The 16,324-nt window shown below is 65.5% G+C and overlaps 2 protein-coding genes across 5 annotated transcripts; one reads left to right on the plus strand and one right to left on the minus strand.

Moving 5' to 3' along the window:
- Window positions 1-535: 535 nt before the first annotated feature.
- LOC111154850 (leucine rich repeat containing 47) lies at window positions 536-10,122 on the plus strand. The gene is made up of 7 exons (XM_022514785.1): window positions 536-1,165; window positions 6,258-6,716; window positions 7,373-7,489; window positions 8,146-8,261; window positions 8,782-8,884; window positions 9,147-9,236; window positions 9,364-10,122. Exons 1-7 carry the CDS (start codon window positions 536-538, stop codon window positions 9,610-9,612), a joined length of 1,764 nt encoding a protein of 587 aa, XP_022370493.1. The 3' UTR covers window positions 9,613-10,122.
- A 2,793-nt stretch (window positions 10,123-12,915) lies between these two features.
- LOC111154716 (small integral membrane protein 1 (Vel blood group)) lies at window positions 12,916-16,068 on the minus strand. Of its 4 annotated transcripts, none has more exons than XM_022514573.1 (4): window positions 16,004-16,068; window positions 15,602-15,738; window positions 13,884-14,002; window positions 12,916-13,602 (listed from the first exon to the last, which is right to left on the minus strand). In XM_022514573.1, exons 3-4 carry the CDS (start codon window positions 13,991-13,993, stop codon window positions 13,476-13,478), a joined length of 237 nt encoding a protein of 78 aa, XP_022370281.1. In that variant the 5' UTR covers window positions 13,994-14,002; window positions 15,602-15,738; window positions 16,004-16,068; the 3' UTR covers window positions 12,916-13,475. The 4 variants fall into 4 exon arrangements, with proteins under 4 accessions (XP_022370281.1, XP_022370284.1, XP_022370283.1 ...); XM_022514576.1 differs by having other exon boundaries at window positions 15,582-15,738; XM_022514575.1 differs by having other exon boundaries at window positions 15,986-16,017.
- Between the last annotated feature and the right edge of the window lie 256 nt (window positions 16,069-16,324).

Genomic DNA, 16,324 nt, shown 5'->3' on the forward strand with positions numbered 1-16,324 from the left:
GGGGGGGCCATAGCTGCTCAGGGTCAGACTTGTGGGGGCACCATCACTGCTCAGGGTCAGACTTGGGGGGGCCATAGCTGCTCAGGGTCAGACTTGTGGGGGCACCATCACTGCTCAGGGTCAGACCTGGGGGGCCATAGCTGCTCAGGGTCAGACTCGTGGGGGCACCATCACTGCTCAGGGTCAGACTTGGGGGGCCATGACTGCTCACGGTCGGACCCGGGTTAGGGGTCCATCACTGCTCAGGGTCTGACCCGGGTTAGGGGGTCCGTCACTGCTCGGGGTCGGACCGGGGTGGGGGAGGGGTGACCCCGTCGGGCTGAGGGTCCCGGCCCGCACCCCCAAACCCGAGCAGCCCCAAACGCCCGCGTAGACCCTTCCCCTCCACCGAGAACCTCCCCGCCTCCTCCTCCCGGAGGTGCCGGGGGCTCTTACCTCCCACCGCCTCCGCGGGGCCGCCCCTTCCGGGCCTGGCCGGAAGTGACGCGCCGTGCCCCGGAAGTGCCCCGGGAGCGGCGGCGGAAGCGGCGGCGCGATGGCGGCGGCGGCGGCGGCGGCAGCCCCGGCGCCCGAGGCCTGGCCCGAGCTGGAGCTGGCGGAGCGGGAGCGGCGGCGCGAGCTGCTGCTGACGGGCCCGGGGCTGGAGCAGCGGGTGCGCGCGGCGGGCGGGCGGCTGCCACCCCGGCTCTTCACGCTGCCGCTGCTGCACTACCTGGAGGTGAGCGGCTGCGGGAGCCTGCGCGAGCCGGGCCCGGGCCTGGCGCAGGGCCTCCCGCAGCTGCACAGCCTCGTGCTGCGGCGCAACGCGCTGGGGCCCGGCCTGAGCCCCGAGCTCGGCCCGCTGCCCGCGCTGCGCGTGCTCGACCTGTCGGGCAACGCCCTGGAGGCGCTGCCGCCGGGCCAGGGCCTGGGCCCCGCCGAGCCGCCGGGGCTCCCGCAGCTGCAGAGCCTCAACCTCAGCGGCAACCGGCTGCGCGAGCTGCCCGCCGACCTGGCGCGCTGCGCCCCGCGCCTGCAGACCCTCAACCTCACGGGCAACCGGCTGGACGCCTTCCCCGCCGAGCTCTTCCGCCCTGGCGCGCTGCCGCTGCTCAGCGAACTGGCGGCCGCTGACAACTGCCTGCGGGAGCTCAGCCCGGACATCGCGCACCTGGCCTCGCTCAAGGTCAGCGGGGCGCTGGGGGCGGGCCGGGGCCCTGGAGGCGCGGCGCGGCGGGGTGGGAGCCGTCGGAGCCTGGGCCTGCAGCCGCCGATCCGGGCCGGGGTCTCCCGCCTCCGAGCCGGGGCCTGCAGCCGCCGAGCCCGGCCGGGGTCTGCAGCCTGCAGGCACCCTGCCACCCGCTGCTGGGCGGGAGTGGGCAGGCGCGGAGCCCCACCTGTAAGTGTCTCTGGCTCCAGACATTTGTGATCGTGGCGGGGCGTCGGCCCCAGGCACGGCTCCGCTTGAGGCCGCGGGTGTCCACGCAGTTCCGCTCGCTGTGATTTCCCCCAACGTGTTTCCCTCCCCGGGGAGGAGGTTGTTAGTCCGCTCAGAAGCCGGAGGGGCTGCCGGCAGTGCACAAGTGCTTCGGGTTTTCCTCTACACCCCACTGTCCAGGGGCTGCTTACCTCCCCCTCCCCAGGCCCCAGCATAATGCAGGGCACAGGGTTAAGCCTGCGAGGAGGACTGGGGGAGCTGGACACTGCCCGGCCACACCCACATCCCGCTCAGAGGCCCCTGCGGAGCACTGCCTCCCCCATCTCCCCCTTTCATCCTTAAAAAGGCAGATTTGTGGTTGTTCTTCCTCCTAGTTTTCATCCTATTAACACAGACGTTATCAAGCAATAAAGTACTGGCTTGTGTCAGCAGAGGTTACTCTCGGTATCGTCCGCTGATCTCGCAGGTCCGTCTGTCTGCACAGATCCGAGTGCTTGTGTGCGTGTGTGGGTGTGTGTGCGTGTGTGCAGTGAAGACAGGAGTGCCTCATGCTTGCTGGCGTCGGCAGACGAGGCTGTGGGGGTGACGCTGGGCGCTGTGGTTGTCCAGGGCTGGAGGCTTCGCATTGGGGCTGACGTGTGACAGACCACGTGCGACCTCGTGGGCTTGCGGCGTCCTCCCATCTGTCCGATCTCGGCTGCCCAGGAGGTCCGTGTACCAGACACGCAGCTGAGTACGGCTCTCCTGAGCGCAAGATCGGTTGCTCTGTTCTCTCCAGATCCGGAACGTCTTCCCGGCGGTTAGGTTTGTTTTGAATGTTCTCTACGACGTGTGCCCACCAGGGACGTCCGTGGCCTCCACGTGTCCCGACACCATCATTCGGGGGTGTCTTCCCTGCCGAACCCCCACTCGCTATTGCCAGGCTTCCGTCGATCTCGGGTGCGGTGCCAGAGCTGGTTGGGATCCCTTTTGGGTTTCAGTGTCCTCCAGGGGCCTTTCTGCACTGACGCCCCCGGGAGCAGTGCCGCGAGACCATGGGAGGCCACGTTGCCGCGCACGCTGGGGCTGTGCGGACAGACATCTTGTCCCTGCTCGTGCTGTGGGAAGGCTGGGGTGCAGAGAACTGAGCTCAGAGGCAGGCATGTGGCTCCCCCAGCATCTGGTGGCCGTGCCGCTGGCTCCTGTGCTGCGTCCTTGCCTGTGAGGGACTTGCAGGGACAGCCACGGTGCCGTGAACGGGGAGGATTACCGGACTGGGCCAGAACCACAACAGTTGTCCCCTGCACTGTGGGTCTCCCCCCGGGCTGGCTCGCTCACGAGTGCCGCTGGTCCGCGGGCGGTGAGTCAGGCCTGGGCTCGCTGCGACGCTCCAAAGACTGCGTTCTGTCCAGGATGTCCTGGCGCCGCTCCTGGCCCAGCAGGCTAGTCCATGTCTCACGCGGCAGCTCAGGGCTCCTGAGAGTACGACCGCAAGAGCACTCCCTGAGGCGCAGGCTTGAAGCCGGCGGCCTGGCGTCCCCGCTGCCCCTGGCAGGTGAAATGAGCCAAGCCCCGTCCACGTCCCTGGGGAGACCTCACACAGTTCCCTCGGAGCCACCGGAGCAGCCGCACACGTGCCTCTGCTTGCCCTCCCCTCACTTCCCGAGTGGGGAGACAAGTGCCTTGGTGCCCGCCCCCCCCCCCGCCCCCGGGGAACTGCCCCAGGCGGTGGATCCAGACCCAGCTTCGGGGAAGGCCTGACCCTCCTGTCCACTCCGCCCGGCAGGGACAAGGGAGCCCAAGAGAAGACGGAGTACTCACCACGCCGGGCCTCACCGGCTGGCCAGCCACCTGACTGAGCCGGGTTCCGTCGACGTCCTGGTGTCTGGCCATTCAGCGGGGCGCCCCACGAGAGGCCCCAGCACGTGGGGAGGGGTTTCTCTCTGGGGACATCTGTCCTTGCACTAGGCTTCTGTCACCCGTGGGGCTCAGCTGCCAGGGCAGGGCTGGCCAAGGATGGCAGCCCTCACATCAGTCCTCCCTACATCACGGGTGACAGGCTGTGCTCTGCCCAGCCAGAGCGGACAGATGTCCCCAGGGTTTCCCCCCCTTCCCCCCGCACCCACTGGTGCCCACACCCATTGGGGCCACCCAGGTCACTCACAAGGGGGAGTCCCCTGGGGTCAGGCTTCACAAAGAAGTTACACTTGGATTGTGAGACCTCTGTCCAGCACCCAGACCTGGCAGTTTCGGAGTCCTTCCTCTGTCTTCCCACGTGGCCACAGTGGTGATGGGCTGCTCGGTGCCTGGGTGGGGTCTGGGTCCCCCCGCCAGCATGCCCACTGGAACGAAGCTGGAACAAAGACGGTTGCTAGCTCCCCTCGAGGTGGCCGAGGTGGCGTGTTAGTCCCAGGGCCGCACAGCTAGGATTTAGACCCCTCCCCAGCACACGGCCTGCAGTGGCAGTGACCCCAGAGGCACTCAGTGGCCATGGCCAGCCCCGACAGCTGTGTGCCCTGCAGGAAGGGGTAGATGGGGTCTTCAGGAGTCGGCTCCAGGCAGCAGGCACGTTTCGGGGCACCCGTCGTGCCCCGAGCTAATGCAGTTAATTCCGCTCCATGTGTCGTAGCGGTGGGGGGTTGGCGCGGTGTGAGCCGGGCTTCTGGGCCAGAGACCTGCCCTCCTGCAGGAGGCGAACTCCGCACTGACACTCCCCTACCCCGAGGGCTCCTCCTGCCGCTCCCTTGCTCCCTTCGTGTTCTTTTCCAGGCGTGAAACCGCGCTGAGTCTGCTGCTCTTACCTGCCAGTGCCCACATCGCCACAGGCTCCCAGCTTCCAGAACCCCGCTCTGCCGCCTCCCCTCCCTGTCCACATTCCCACAGGGCCCAGCTCGGGGCCTGAGGGGCCCTCTGGGCTCGGACCACTGCCCCAGCTTACTGCTCTGAGATGTCCACGATGTGCTCGTCGCCCCTGAGAGAAGCCCCCCAACCTGGGACCCTCGCACTGTTGGCCGCTGGGGTGGGGGCGGCGGCCAGTGAGGCCCAGCCCCCCCCCCAGCCTCCCCTCCTCACTGCTCCTCCTCTGCTGCCAGCACATGGCATCCACCTGGCCAGCCTGTTCCGCCAGCTGTGACGGTGACCCCGATGGAGCCCTCGGGCTGGCCAAAGCCCATCAGACAGTGTGGTGGACCCCAGAACTGGTGGGTGCCAGTGGAGCTAGGACAGGCCTCGCCAGACCTGACCTCAGGACGCCAGCCCTCGCTGTAGCTCACAAGCCCGGATGGTGGGGACCTGGAAGGGCTCTCATGTCGTCCATCTCCCCCACCCTTCCCAGTCCCGATTGGGTGAGGAGAAAGGCCACAGGTGTAGGAAATTGTGTTGCCCACAGCCCCTTGGGGCCTCTTGGTCCCCTCCAGGGTGACCAACGGCCAGGTCTGGCTTCCTCTCTTTGTCCCCGGTCCTGAGTGCAACACGGAAGCATGTTCGAGCTGCTTGCTCTCTCCTGAGCTCTGGGAGAGGCTCCTCAGTGACATCAGGCACTGGTCCGGTGTGACACTCTGCGCGGACTCTCCCCCCGTCTCAGCAGCCACAGGATAGCCTCATCCACAGTGGGGGCTGGACTTGTCCCTTCTGCCAGCCAAGCAGATGGCCTCTTCTGGATCGCCAGAGCCCCTGTTCCCTTCTCAGTTCATGACCGAGTCTGTCACCAGTTGGGCTGGGTGTGTTAGTCCTGGTCAGGCCCAGGACTGGAGCCAACCTCGCCCAGTGAGCGGTGCATGTGCAGTGGGGGGGGGGGGGGGGGGGGGGAGGTGCCCCAGCACTGGGCACACAGGCCCACTCTGTTCCAGAGCTCTCCCCAGGCCGCCGCCGCTCGTCTCCTCACTTCCCCTGTGCTCCTTGCAGCTGACCGGCTAACGGGCTTTCTCCCACGGCTGCCCCTGTCTGGTCTCCTCTGCGCCGAGCAGGGCCAGTCCAGGGCTCCCCACTGGCCCAGGAGGAGAACGAGAACGGCCGTCTGTGTGCAGTGCCCCCCCGCGCCGCCTGGGCCACGAGTGCCGCTGGCACAGGCATGCAGGGAAGAGGCGGGGAGGTGGCTGGGCTCTTCCTGGGGGGCCCTGTCCGCCTCACCACAGCTGCAGAAGGGGAAACAGAGGCCCTACGCCAGCCCCTGCACCGGAAGACAGCTCCGTTAGTGTCCCTCCTGCCCCGCCTGGCTCTGGCGAGACGGCCCTGCGAGGTGGCTGTCTGGGTGGTTTCTGTCATCTCAGCGAGTCTGATGCCAGCCGTGCGTTTTTGTCAGAGCCCGGTCGCTCGTGGTGCTGGAAGGTTCTTCTGCGTGGGCCATGGGGCGTCACGAGCCTCTTCACGGCGCAGACAGCAGCAGCGCCGCACCCTCTCCGGGTCAGGGTGGGGGGCGGAGAGCGCAGGCCCGTCGGAGCCCAGCGGCCGGCAGGTGGAGTTGGGCGCAGCGCGTCATGTTGCTGGGGGCCTTGCATGTCCGTGCGGAGCATCCGGCTTGTTCCTCGCGCCGTGTCCTTTCTTTCCAACTCGCTTAAAGAACGTGAGCACCGTTTTGTGGGGAACCTGTTTCTCATCTCAGGTGCTTATCTGTCCGGAACCATGTGTTTCCCTTGTCCCGAGCTCCCTTCTCTGTTCCCTTCATCCGTCGGGATAGTTGTCACCACAAGGAGCCTTGCAGGGAGCAGGAAGTGTTTCGTGGGGGCTGTTTGCAGCCGTCCCTGCCGGCCGCGTGGCACGGTAGCAGGCGTCAGTCTGGGCGTGGAGCTGGGGACAGGCCATGTGGGGCGGGGCGGTGCTCCGGGGGCGATGTGTGACCGCGCACCCTCCGTCTCCTTCCCAGACGCTGGACCTCTCCAACAACCAGCTCCGCGAGGTCCCGGCGGAGCTGGCTGACTGCCCCAAGCTCAAGGAGGTCAATTTCCGGGGAAACAAGCTGTCGGACCGGCGGCTGGAGAAGATGGTGCACGGCTGCCCCACCAAGTCCGTCCTGGAGTACCTGCGCAGCGGGGGCCGCGGCTGCGGGCGGGGCAAGGGCAAGGCTGACGGCCCCGAGAAGGAAGAGGCCCGCAGGAGGCGGCGCGAGAGGCGGAGGAGGGAGAGTGGCGAGGGGGAGGAGGACGAGGTGGACCACGCCAGCAGGCTGCTGCTCCGGGTCCTGCACGTGTCTGAGAACCCCGCCCCGCTGACCGTGCAGGTCAGCCCCCCGGTCAAGGACGTCCGGCCGTTCATCGTGGGGGCCGTCGTGAGAGGCATGGACCTGAAGCCTGGGAACGCACTCAGACGGTTCCTCATCTCCCAGGTCGGTGCACACGGCCCACGAGGGGCTGGCGCCGTGTCACAGTGCGTGTGCACAGAGCGGGGTGGCCCTGGGTCTCGGCCGCAGGGATGGGTGCCGCCTGCTCCTCCACAGACACCTCTCCAGTCCCGCCTTGTTTCTGAGATTGGTGTTTCCCAAGCTTCTGATGGCTTGGGGGATTTTCTCATTTCTGTAATGGGTTACACAGTCCCCTACAAGGTGGTATGAAAACGGTCAGGTCTTGCCAGCTGTTCCCACACTAGACGGCCATCCTGATTTGTTTTCCTGTGCAGTTTGCCCAGCTTTTAAAGTAGGAGCCCCATCTTTGATGTTTGCAGCCTGGCACGTGGCCCGTGGGGGTGACGCAGCTCCCCTCAAGTCCAAGTCTCCCGTGCTCCCAGCCAGGAGTTTAGAATTCAAACGTCGGTGTTTTCAAGAACTTTTTAAGCCTGTTGTCGTTTGTTCAGGCTCACGTTTAGTTCAGGGAGGGTTCTCTAAGTCTCAGATCCTCCCTTACAGAAGGAAGGAATTCTGCCCCTGAACGGATAAGACGGGTTCCCAGTGCAGGACCCACAGGATGCATTTGGGCCAGGGAGGCTGTGGGGGGCGGGGGCAGCACAGGTGCTTGGGTGCTGAACCCCGCGGGTCTGCCGTTGCAGACGAAGCTCCATGAGGACGTCTGTGAGAAGAGGACGGCGGCCACCATTGCGACCCACGATCTGCGGGCCGTGCGCGGGCCCCTGCTCTATACCGCCCGCCCGCCACAGGACCTCAAGGTGACGCCCCATGCTCCTTCTGTTTGCACTGTTTCTTTGCAGTTTCCAGGGACGCAGCCGCGCTTGTGCTCTGAGGCAGGTCGGGCGTCGCCCCGGCAAACACACAGGCCGTGTTTCTAGTTTCCTTGAAAGTCCGCTCGTCGGAGGAGGGAGTGATTAGAAAGTGGTTTCCCATATTTCCTCAGCTTCCACCAAACACTGGTTTGTGGACAGATTGCAAAACCCCTCATTTGGAGTGGACATGTGTGAGCTTGGGTTGTCCAAGTCCCTCCACGGGTCTGTTACTCCCTGTGGTGCCCAGGGTTCCCAGGGGCCGCCGTAGCCCTGGTGCCCAGCTGCACACCTGGTTGACCGGTGCTGGCCCCCACCCCTCCCCTCTTGGCCTTCCAGGGGCCACAGGCCTGGGAGATGCCATCGCGTGTGGCATGTTGAAGGTTCAGCCCAGCTTGGAGAGAGGACCGGCATGTGTGGCCGTGAGGTCCCTGAGGGGCCTCCATGGGCCCTGAGTGCTCACCCCCCGTCACAGAGAGTGCAGGGGGAGCCGAGGGGATGCCGAGCCGATGTGCCCGTGAGCGGAGGACGGGCGGCGTGCGGTGGCGGTGGCTGTCCGGGAGCCTGTTTGCATCTGAGCTCACCACCAGGTGTCCATCCCACAGATCGTGCCCTTGGGGCGCAAAGAAGTCAAGGCCAAGGACCTGGTGCGGCAGTTGCAGCTGGAGGCGGAGGAGCACAGGAAGCAGAAGAAGAGGCAGAACCTGTCGGGCCTGCACAGGTCAGTGCGCCTCCCTCCGGCCCCCGCCCGCGGGCACTCCGGCCTCGCCCCCAGGCTGCCCCAACTTGCGACTTGCCCTTACGGGTGTTAGTGAAACCTCGCCCGACTTCGTGCGCTGTGCTGGGCGATTCCGCGTGGGTCAGCAGCCGTGGCAGACGGCCTCTGCTCTGGCGGAGCCGGGGCTCAGGCGCTGCTCTGGGGGGAAGAGGCTTTCTTAAGCACGCGGGCCCTCACCTGGAGGGACGGGGGTCCTCCTGCCCAAAGCACATGCATGGGGACAGGGGAGGGCAAGTGCATCACCCTGGTGCCAGGAAAGCCGTCCGGCCAACAGCGTCTTGCGCGCATCCCCCACGGCTGGGGCAGAGTGTGGGTGGCCCACTGCCCTAGGCCCGCGTGAGCACGGACTTCAGCACGTCTCCCTCCCCGGCTCTCAGACGCATGACCTTCCATGGATCCGTCTCAAGAGCTGGCATCGGCCCAGTGCTCCCATGGTTACGCCTCTGCGTTCCCTGCCCCGCAGATACCTGCGCTTACTGGACGGGAAGGAGAGTTACCCCTGCCTTGTGGATGCGGATGGCGACGTGATTTCATTCCCACCGATAACCAACAGCGAGAAGACGAAGGTAAGGCCATGCCTGTGCGATCCCTGTGTCGGCGGCTGCGGCACGGTGACGTCCCGTCCACCCCCGGACCGTGCGGGCCCCGAGCCTGTGTCCCTGTCCCACATGGTGCCGCACCAAGAGTCACGGCGTGTGCGTCCCCACCTCTCCTCTGGGAAGCGGACGGGCCTGGTTTGCGTGGCACTGTTTTTCATAGGTTTTTCCTCTGAGCACTTGCTGATGTCTCTGGTAACTTTATTCTTCTCTGAAACTCTTCGGATTTAAGATTAAGAAAACAACTTCTGATCTATTTTTGGAAGTAACAAGTGCTACGAGTCTGCAGACCTGTAAGGAGGTCATGGACGCCCTCGTGCTGGTGAGTCCGTCCTCCTGCCCAGTTGGCGCTCTGGCCCTGAGGGGCGGTCGGCGTACCCCCCGTATTCCCGCCACCCCTCGCAACCGCCACCCCCGGTTGCCTCTGAAATGGTATTTTTCCTTTGCAGAAAATGGCAGAAATCAACAAGTACGCGCTAGAAAATGAAGAGGATGGGTCCCTTTCAGATCCTGACGCCGACGCGGTCTCCGGGCAGCCCCCAGGTCCCAGTGCGAGCTCAGGTGCCGCAAGGGCCGGGAGCACCCCGCTGGTGGTGGAGCAGGTCCGGGTGCTGGACGAGGACGGGCACCTGAAGGTGGTGTACCCCTCCAAGACGGACCTGGGCCTCGCCGCGTCCCACGTGACCGTGATCCGCTGAGCCCTGGTGCCCCCGCCAGCCAGCCGCGTGGGTCCTCGGCTCTGCCCGTTGTGCAGACATTAAGTCACTTGTTTTTCTCCCTGGTGGTTTGTAAGACCTACGCCTCCCCTGCGGCCATCCGTCCAGCCAGTCCCTCCCGCCTCAGTGAGACCACATTGCCACGGACTTGGATCGTTTGCCTTTCCGCCGCCAAACTGTTTTACTGAGGCTTTTTACAAAATTGTCAAATATCAGAATTAACTGTTCAGAACATTCTGCAATCATGTGGACTCAGCCGCTACCTTCATTCAGGGGAAGAAAGACACGGATTGGTCTGGATATTCAGCTCTAACCCGGAACCTAAACCACCTGTTGCAGCGGGCCGCGCCGTGACTTTTCTGCAATCTGGCAGCTTTGGAAACCTCAGCGTGCGGGGGCGCAGCCTCGAGGAGTGGAGAGACACCCCATCCCTAACTAGTTGGCCCCAAATTGTTCTCTTTTTATGAAAAAAAAATCTTTTAGGTGACCTCAGAATTGATGGCTGCATTTTTTTCTTGCTCTTGTGGTTGGATGTGTCAGGGTTAGCGCTACAGGCCCCCCGTGCGGCCTGAAGGGAGCAGCCTACGTCAGAACACGTGGCTCGGGGCTCGCACGCGGCGCCCTGTTGTGGACTCGGCGTCCATGGACGGGCCGTTCTGCCGTCCGCCAGCTCGAGGACAGACGGGGGCGTCCGCCAAAGGCGAACTTGGAAGCCAGCAACCACAAAGATGGCCGGTGGATCAGCATTTTGTGTTTCAGGTTCTTTCCAGTTTTGAATGTCTTGGGCCCCACACCCACGGCATGAGTGTGTGTGTTTCTGTGTGCAAGTGTGCGTGCACGCCCCTTCCTGGAACCCCAGGCCCCGGCCAGCCACGGGGTAGGGGCTTTCACTGACCTTCCTGCTTGGTGGCCGGGCTGGGTTACAAGACACCGACTCACTGGCTTTTGGTATTTCGTGACCCATCGGTGTCACGTTCCGTGACCTGCAAGAGACAGTCCGTGTGTTCTGCTCACTTGGGGAGCGTTTGCGGGAGGCTCACTGAACCCATGCATTTAGCCATCAAAACCGGACACAGGGAAGCAGGGGAGCTCACGGAGGCACGAGGTTCTCCCAGAGCTCAGCCAGGCTGCTTTCGAGGACCCAGCAGGGCTCTCGACATCTCCAGGCCCTCCCTTTGGTCCCTGGGCTGAAGGTGTGCCAGATGGTGGCTTTTCCTTGTTTTGTTAACCCCAGACCTAACCGACCTCTGTGCCGGTGGCTCTGGCTTGTCATCTCACGAGCCCTGGGCTCTCGGGGCGGTGACTGCTGTGGGTGGGCTGCCTGGCGTGGGCGTGGGTCTGCGGCTGGGCGGGCCACATGCTGTCAGCCGGGACCTCGCTGACGGGGGCAGAACTGCCGGCCTGGTGCCTTTCCGACGCAGCCCAGCCCAGTGTGAGGAATGCGGACGCACTGAGCTTACCACCAGAAACCAGACATCCTTCCTCTTTGCCGGTCCAGCCCGCTAATAAAAGTCCTTTAATAAAAACATCTGCGTCCCTCCCCAGAATTCCTTCCTTGGCGGTATTTCAGGGTAGTGTCTGGGGGGAAACAGAGGACCTGAACCCCCCCTTCCCGGCCCAGATCTTACCAGCAAAAAGCAAGAGGCACGTAACGATTGCGCGGGCTCTGCCCAGGGAGGCTGCTGGGCCCTCACAGGGGCACCTGTCCCCAGCAGGTCTCATTCATGAGTTGGATGTGGGAGACCGCTCAGCAGGGGGCTGCCCCCTCCCTGGCCAGGGCCTCGGGGGCCCACATCTGGCAGAGGCAACTCACAAGGTTGGTTGTGGCCTGAGGGCCTCTGCAGCCTTCCGCACAGCAGCCCGCGCAGCCGCGGCAGGGGACATGCGCCTGCGCCAGGGAGCCGCCGCTGCACCCTGCTCTGTCCTGACACCCGCTGGGCCTCGGGGTGCATGGAGCAGGAAGGCCGGGTCTTGATGGCTTTTGTCATCGGCTGTAGCCCACGCGGTGCCCTCCCCCCAAGCCAGGGAGGACCCGCGGGGATCACTGGGCAGTGCTGGGCTGAGCTGGAGGGGCTGAGGGCACCGTCCTGGGACTGGTTCCCCATAGTGCCCCTCGCATGTGGACCACATGTGCTTGCTGCCCCCACATGCTCTGTGCCCCCTCCTTGCTGTGCTCGGGCCCTGCCCCCAGCCCCTCTAGTCTGACCTGTCCCACACACTCACTGCGCTCTGCCTGGGGCTGCTGAGGTGGGGGGACCCTGAGGCCTGCTGGGCGTTTTGGAAGTGGGGGGGGGGGGGTAGGGGTAGAGTGACCTCAGAAATGCTGGGCAGGCAGCCGCCAGGGGCCCTCCTCTTCTGTCCAGTGCCCTGGCCAGGCTCTGGGCAGAGGCTGCACCCAGTCTGGGGGAGACCCAGCCCCTGCACCTCTGGGGAAACCGCCAACATCCTAGAGCCCATGGAGGCTGTGCAGCCCAGCCGTGCCCCCCAGTGTCCCCCCAGCGGTGGCTCCAGGGTAAGGCTGAGTACATGCCAGCCGGCTGGCACCCCTCCATCCTCGAGTGTGGCCCAACAGGGCTGGGAAACGGGTCTTGGAGACAGGTGCCGAGGCCCAGAGACTAGGGCTGGCTGGACCAGCCCCTCTGCCCCTTAACCAGCTTCCCTACCCCAGCCGGCCCCCATCACTGCTTGGAGACCCCAACCCAGGCCAGGCCCACCAGGCACCCCTCCCTCCTGTGGGCAGAGCTGGGGCCCACCGGCATGGGCAGCCATCCCTAACAGGCAGGCCAGTCTTAAGGGGTCTCTGTCCGCCCCCACCAGCTTGGTCTGCCACGTGACCTCAGTCTCGGGGCCCAAGAGGACAGCGGCTGTCCGGCATCTTCCGCCCTCCGTTGTCTGGGAATCACTCTGCTAAGGTGTTTCTGGCAAAGGTTCATGGGACCTGAGCTGTGAGCTTACAGTCAGTAGGCGGGGGTGAACAGAGGGCCCAGAAGGCACCGACTGGGAACAAGGTGGGGGATAGGACTGAAGCCCTGAGGCGAGAGGCCTTGTCCGAGGCCAGTCAGGTGAGGCAGGAACAGGTCCCACCAGTGGCCAGTCCTTGAGCCTGCCCCCAGGGGCTCACGTCCCACAAGAAGGCCCAGCCAGGCAGACACATTCCAAGGCCCAGAGCCAAGTGGGAGGGAGGACAGGCCCTTCCCACAAGCTTCCCACTGTTGTCGAGTGCTCTCTAGCTGGCCTCACGCCGGGCAGGCACCTGGGGCCCAGCGGAAGAGGCGCTCACCCATCTTCATTCAACAATTTTAATGGCTGCCTCAGCACACGGGCTCCCACAGGGCCCGGTGGGGAAGTGCCTTCCCACTGGATCCGCTCCCTCAAGGGGGGACACCCCGGTTCACAGCAGGGAAGACTGGGAGATGGGCCCCAGACAAGGGCAGAGACTCCACCCCTCCCACTCCCCACCCCCACCCCCTCAAGACCAACTTCCAGGATGGGTTCTCGGCCCTGGGAGGGTGGGCAGAAGCCCGCCCAGGGAGGACCTCTCCCTGCAGGGGCCATGGGGGCGTGTCCTACAGTCCCCGCTCCAGCGGGCCCCTCTCCCAGCCACGCGTGTCCCAGGCTAGCTACGTGCTGCCAGGCATGTGCACCTGTGTGCCCACGTGCTGGCCAGTGACCACACCACGGGCCGGGGGGGGGGGGACGTCTGTCCAGAGAAAAGAGTCTTCCGTACGCGAGGACTGTATATATGGGGTTCTGTGTACACAAAGTGGTGCTGGTATACAGGGGTCCGTCCAAGCCCACGTCCCCGCGCACAGGCAGCCGGCCCCGAGCGTCCGCGTTGGACGGCCTCATTTGCACTTGTGCACGTAGTAACCAGTGAGATAGCCGAGGATGAAGATGGCCCAGAAGATGGCCACTCCGCCCAGCACCTTCATGGCAATGCCCAGCTTGCCCGAGCACAGCTTCCGGGAGATCCTAGGGAGAGAAGCACCCACACATGAGCCCGTCCCTGAGTGGACTGGGGGGCTAGGCTGGAAGGGAGAGGGCCCTGGAGCAGGGGGACCCCGAAGGAGGGTGGCCTGTGTACTCTGCCGACTCGGGAGACAGGAGGGACCCCAGCGAGGGAAGCCGCACGCGGAGGTGCAGAGCCCAGGTTGGCCGGGACTGCCGGGGCCGGGGTGGGGCGCCCTGCAGCACAGAAGCCATCAGGAGGGACAGGAGGCGGAGGCTCCTCCCGCAGGCCTGTGGGTCCTCACCGCTCCCAGCTCCAGGCCGCCTCTGCGCTGGACCCGGCCGCCACATGGACCTCGTCGCGGCTGCGGTCATCCCACCTGCTGTACTGGACGCCGCTCTCCTGGGGCTGCATGCTGTAGGGCTACGGAAAGAGGGGCAGGAGGTGGGCCAAAGCACTCACGGGCAGGGAGACCAAGGCAGGCGTGCGGGCCCCCGACTCCCGGTAACCCGTGGCCCCTGTGAGCGCAGTGGCTGGGGCTCTGTGTGGGGCTGCGGTGAGGTGAAGGCCAGGGTCTGCCGGAGGGTTTGTGGGCTGGCTGCCCCTCCCCCATCTTCTCACCTGGCTTCCCAGGGGACCAGAACTCCAAGTGGTCCGGCCACTTGCTCAGGGTCACATGGGAGGAGGCCAAGGCAGAATTCCAACCCCAGGAGGCTGCAAACCCTTCCCTCAGGAATGTGAGAGGCTGTCCCCACCCAGCCCAGTCCGGAGGAGGAGGAGAGGGGGCTCTGGCATAGCTGAGGCCGCCCTGGCCCAAACCATGGGTCCTTGACCTCATAACGGCCTGCCTTCCCTCCCCATTCCTGACTGATAAGGCCCCAGAGCTTCTCCAGAGGCTGGGAAGGCAAGGGACGGGGCGGCGGCTGGTACGGGCCAGACCCTTCCCGGAAGGCCTGGAGCGTCCAGAGCGCCGGCAGCTGCGTCCTGTGTCCTCCAGCCCATCCCAGTGGCAGCCCCTCCCCCACACCGCCTACAGGAAAAGCCAGAGCCTGTGGGTCCCTGGGCCTGCTTGGGAGTGCAGGAGCTGGAGATGCAGGGGTCTCCTTTCTAGGGACCCCCTTCCACGGAACCCCGGAGAGGCTTAAAGGCACAGCAGGCCCATGAATGGCAAGAGGCTAACCCAGAACCTCAAGAGACGGCAGTTCGTACCCTCCCGACGTGCCTCTGCGTCCACCCTTCCCCTATCCCAGGCCAGCGGGAGGAAGGAAGGGAGCTTGTCTCCGAGCCACAAGACCTGCCTCTCAGGTCGTCTCAGGTCGGGGCACCTGCTTTGCTGCAGCCACTCTGATCAGTGGCTGTTCCCAGGGCCAAGGTAGGCCGCGTGTCTGCACAGTGTGGGCTGCGCTTCCCCAGGTGTGTCTGGGAAAGGGGCTCCGGGCCGACTCTGGGGCTGCCTGACGTCCCCTCCTGCGGCCCGTGGGCAGAGTACCCATTCTGTCCCAGCAGCAATGACAGCGGGGGGCTAAGACAAGCTTAATACTTTGGCGCTTGCTTTCCCACGTCACCGGGAGGCCCGCAAAGGGCTGGAGTGGAGCAGAGCTCACGGTTTCTCACTTTGACCAAAAAAATAGCAGCCACTTTCCTCCTGCCCTTGCACGATGGCCGGAGCCACAGAAGCCACCCTGCAACCCAGATGCCCTCAACACTAGCCCTCACCCACCCTTGGGCTTCCTGAGAAGAGTGAACCCCACCTGCTCAAGCCTGGGCTCCTGCGGCGGGCAGGGAAAGCACTCCCGCCTGACAGGAGACTAGGTGGTGGCTCTGAAGCCACCTCGGCTGGACGGAGCCGCCAGAAGCTGGGGAGGTGCCCAGAGAGGGGATCCTGAGGGCCTGGCTCTCCAGCCCCCAGCCCCGCAGGGTCCCCCGGAACCTGGAGACACCCAAGCTGGGGACCCTCTGGAGCTATCACCGCATACCTCAGACCCCTTCTCCCCCAAAGCACCTGAGGCGCCCACAGCTTACGAAGGGAGAGTCCTGGCGTGGGGCCCGGACTCCGCCGCCCAGGAAGGCGGTCAGGCGGTCAGAGCCTGGCCAGTGGATCTCGCCCGCCTCTTCCGAGGCCGCAGGTCAAGGTCCGACGTGCAGCGGATCCCCGAGGCCTCAAAAAAAAAAAACAAAAACAGAAACAGAAACAAAATGAAGAAAAGGTGAAGGGGAGCGGCCCTGCGAGCAGCGGGAGCGGAAGCGGGCGCCGGGGTGTCCCCGCGGCCAGCAGGAGCCGGCGGACATTTCCCGCACGTGGCCGCCCGGCCGGGTCAGCGCTACGAGCCCCCGCCCCCGCCCACCCCGCAGCTCCGGGACCCCCGGGCGGCCGCTCGCACGGCAGGGAGGCCGCGGCAGGCCCACCTCCTCCGCCCGCCTCACCACGAAGCTGCCCCGGACGCGAGTCCCACCGCCCTCCGTCCCCCGCGCGGCGCAGACGTGTCCCGGCGGGAGGGGCGGGGCCTGGGGGCGGGGCGGCCGGGGGCGGGGCAGCGGCGAAGCCCGCACCCGGACGCCCACCCCAGCCCCTAGGTGTTCGGAGGGCGCCGCGGGAGGGCGCGCGTACTGAGGGGGGGAAGGCTGTAGGGGCTGCAGGGGAGAGACGGTGCTGCGGCGGAGCGGGGACCACGAGAGGGTGCCGCGGGGGCGAGGGGTCGGCAGAGGAGGGGGCCCCCCGTGGGCTGGGGTCTGCAGGGGAGGGGG

This window comes from Enhydra lutris, unplaced genomic scaffold, assembly GCF_002288905.1.
Source record: "Enhydra lutris kenyoni isolate GAN:26980312 unplaced genomic scaffold, ASM228890v2 scaffoldscaffold38, whole genome shotgun sequence".
Lineage (NCBI taxonomy): Eukaryota > Metazoa > Chordata > Mammalia > Carnivora > Mustelidae > Enhydra > Enhydra lutris.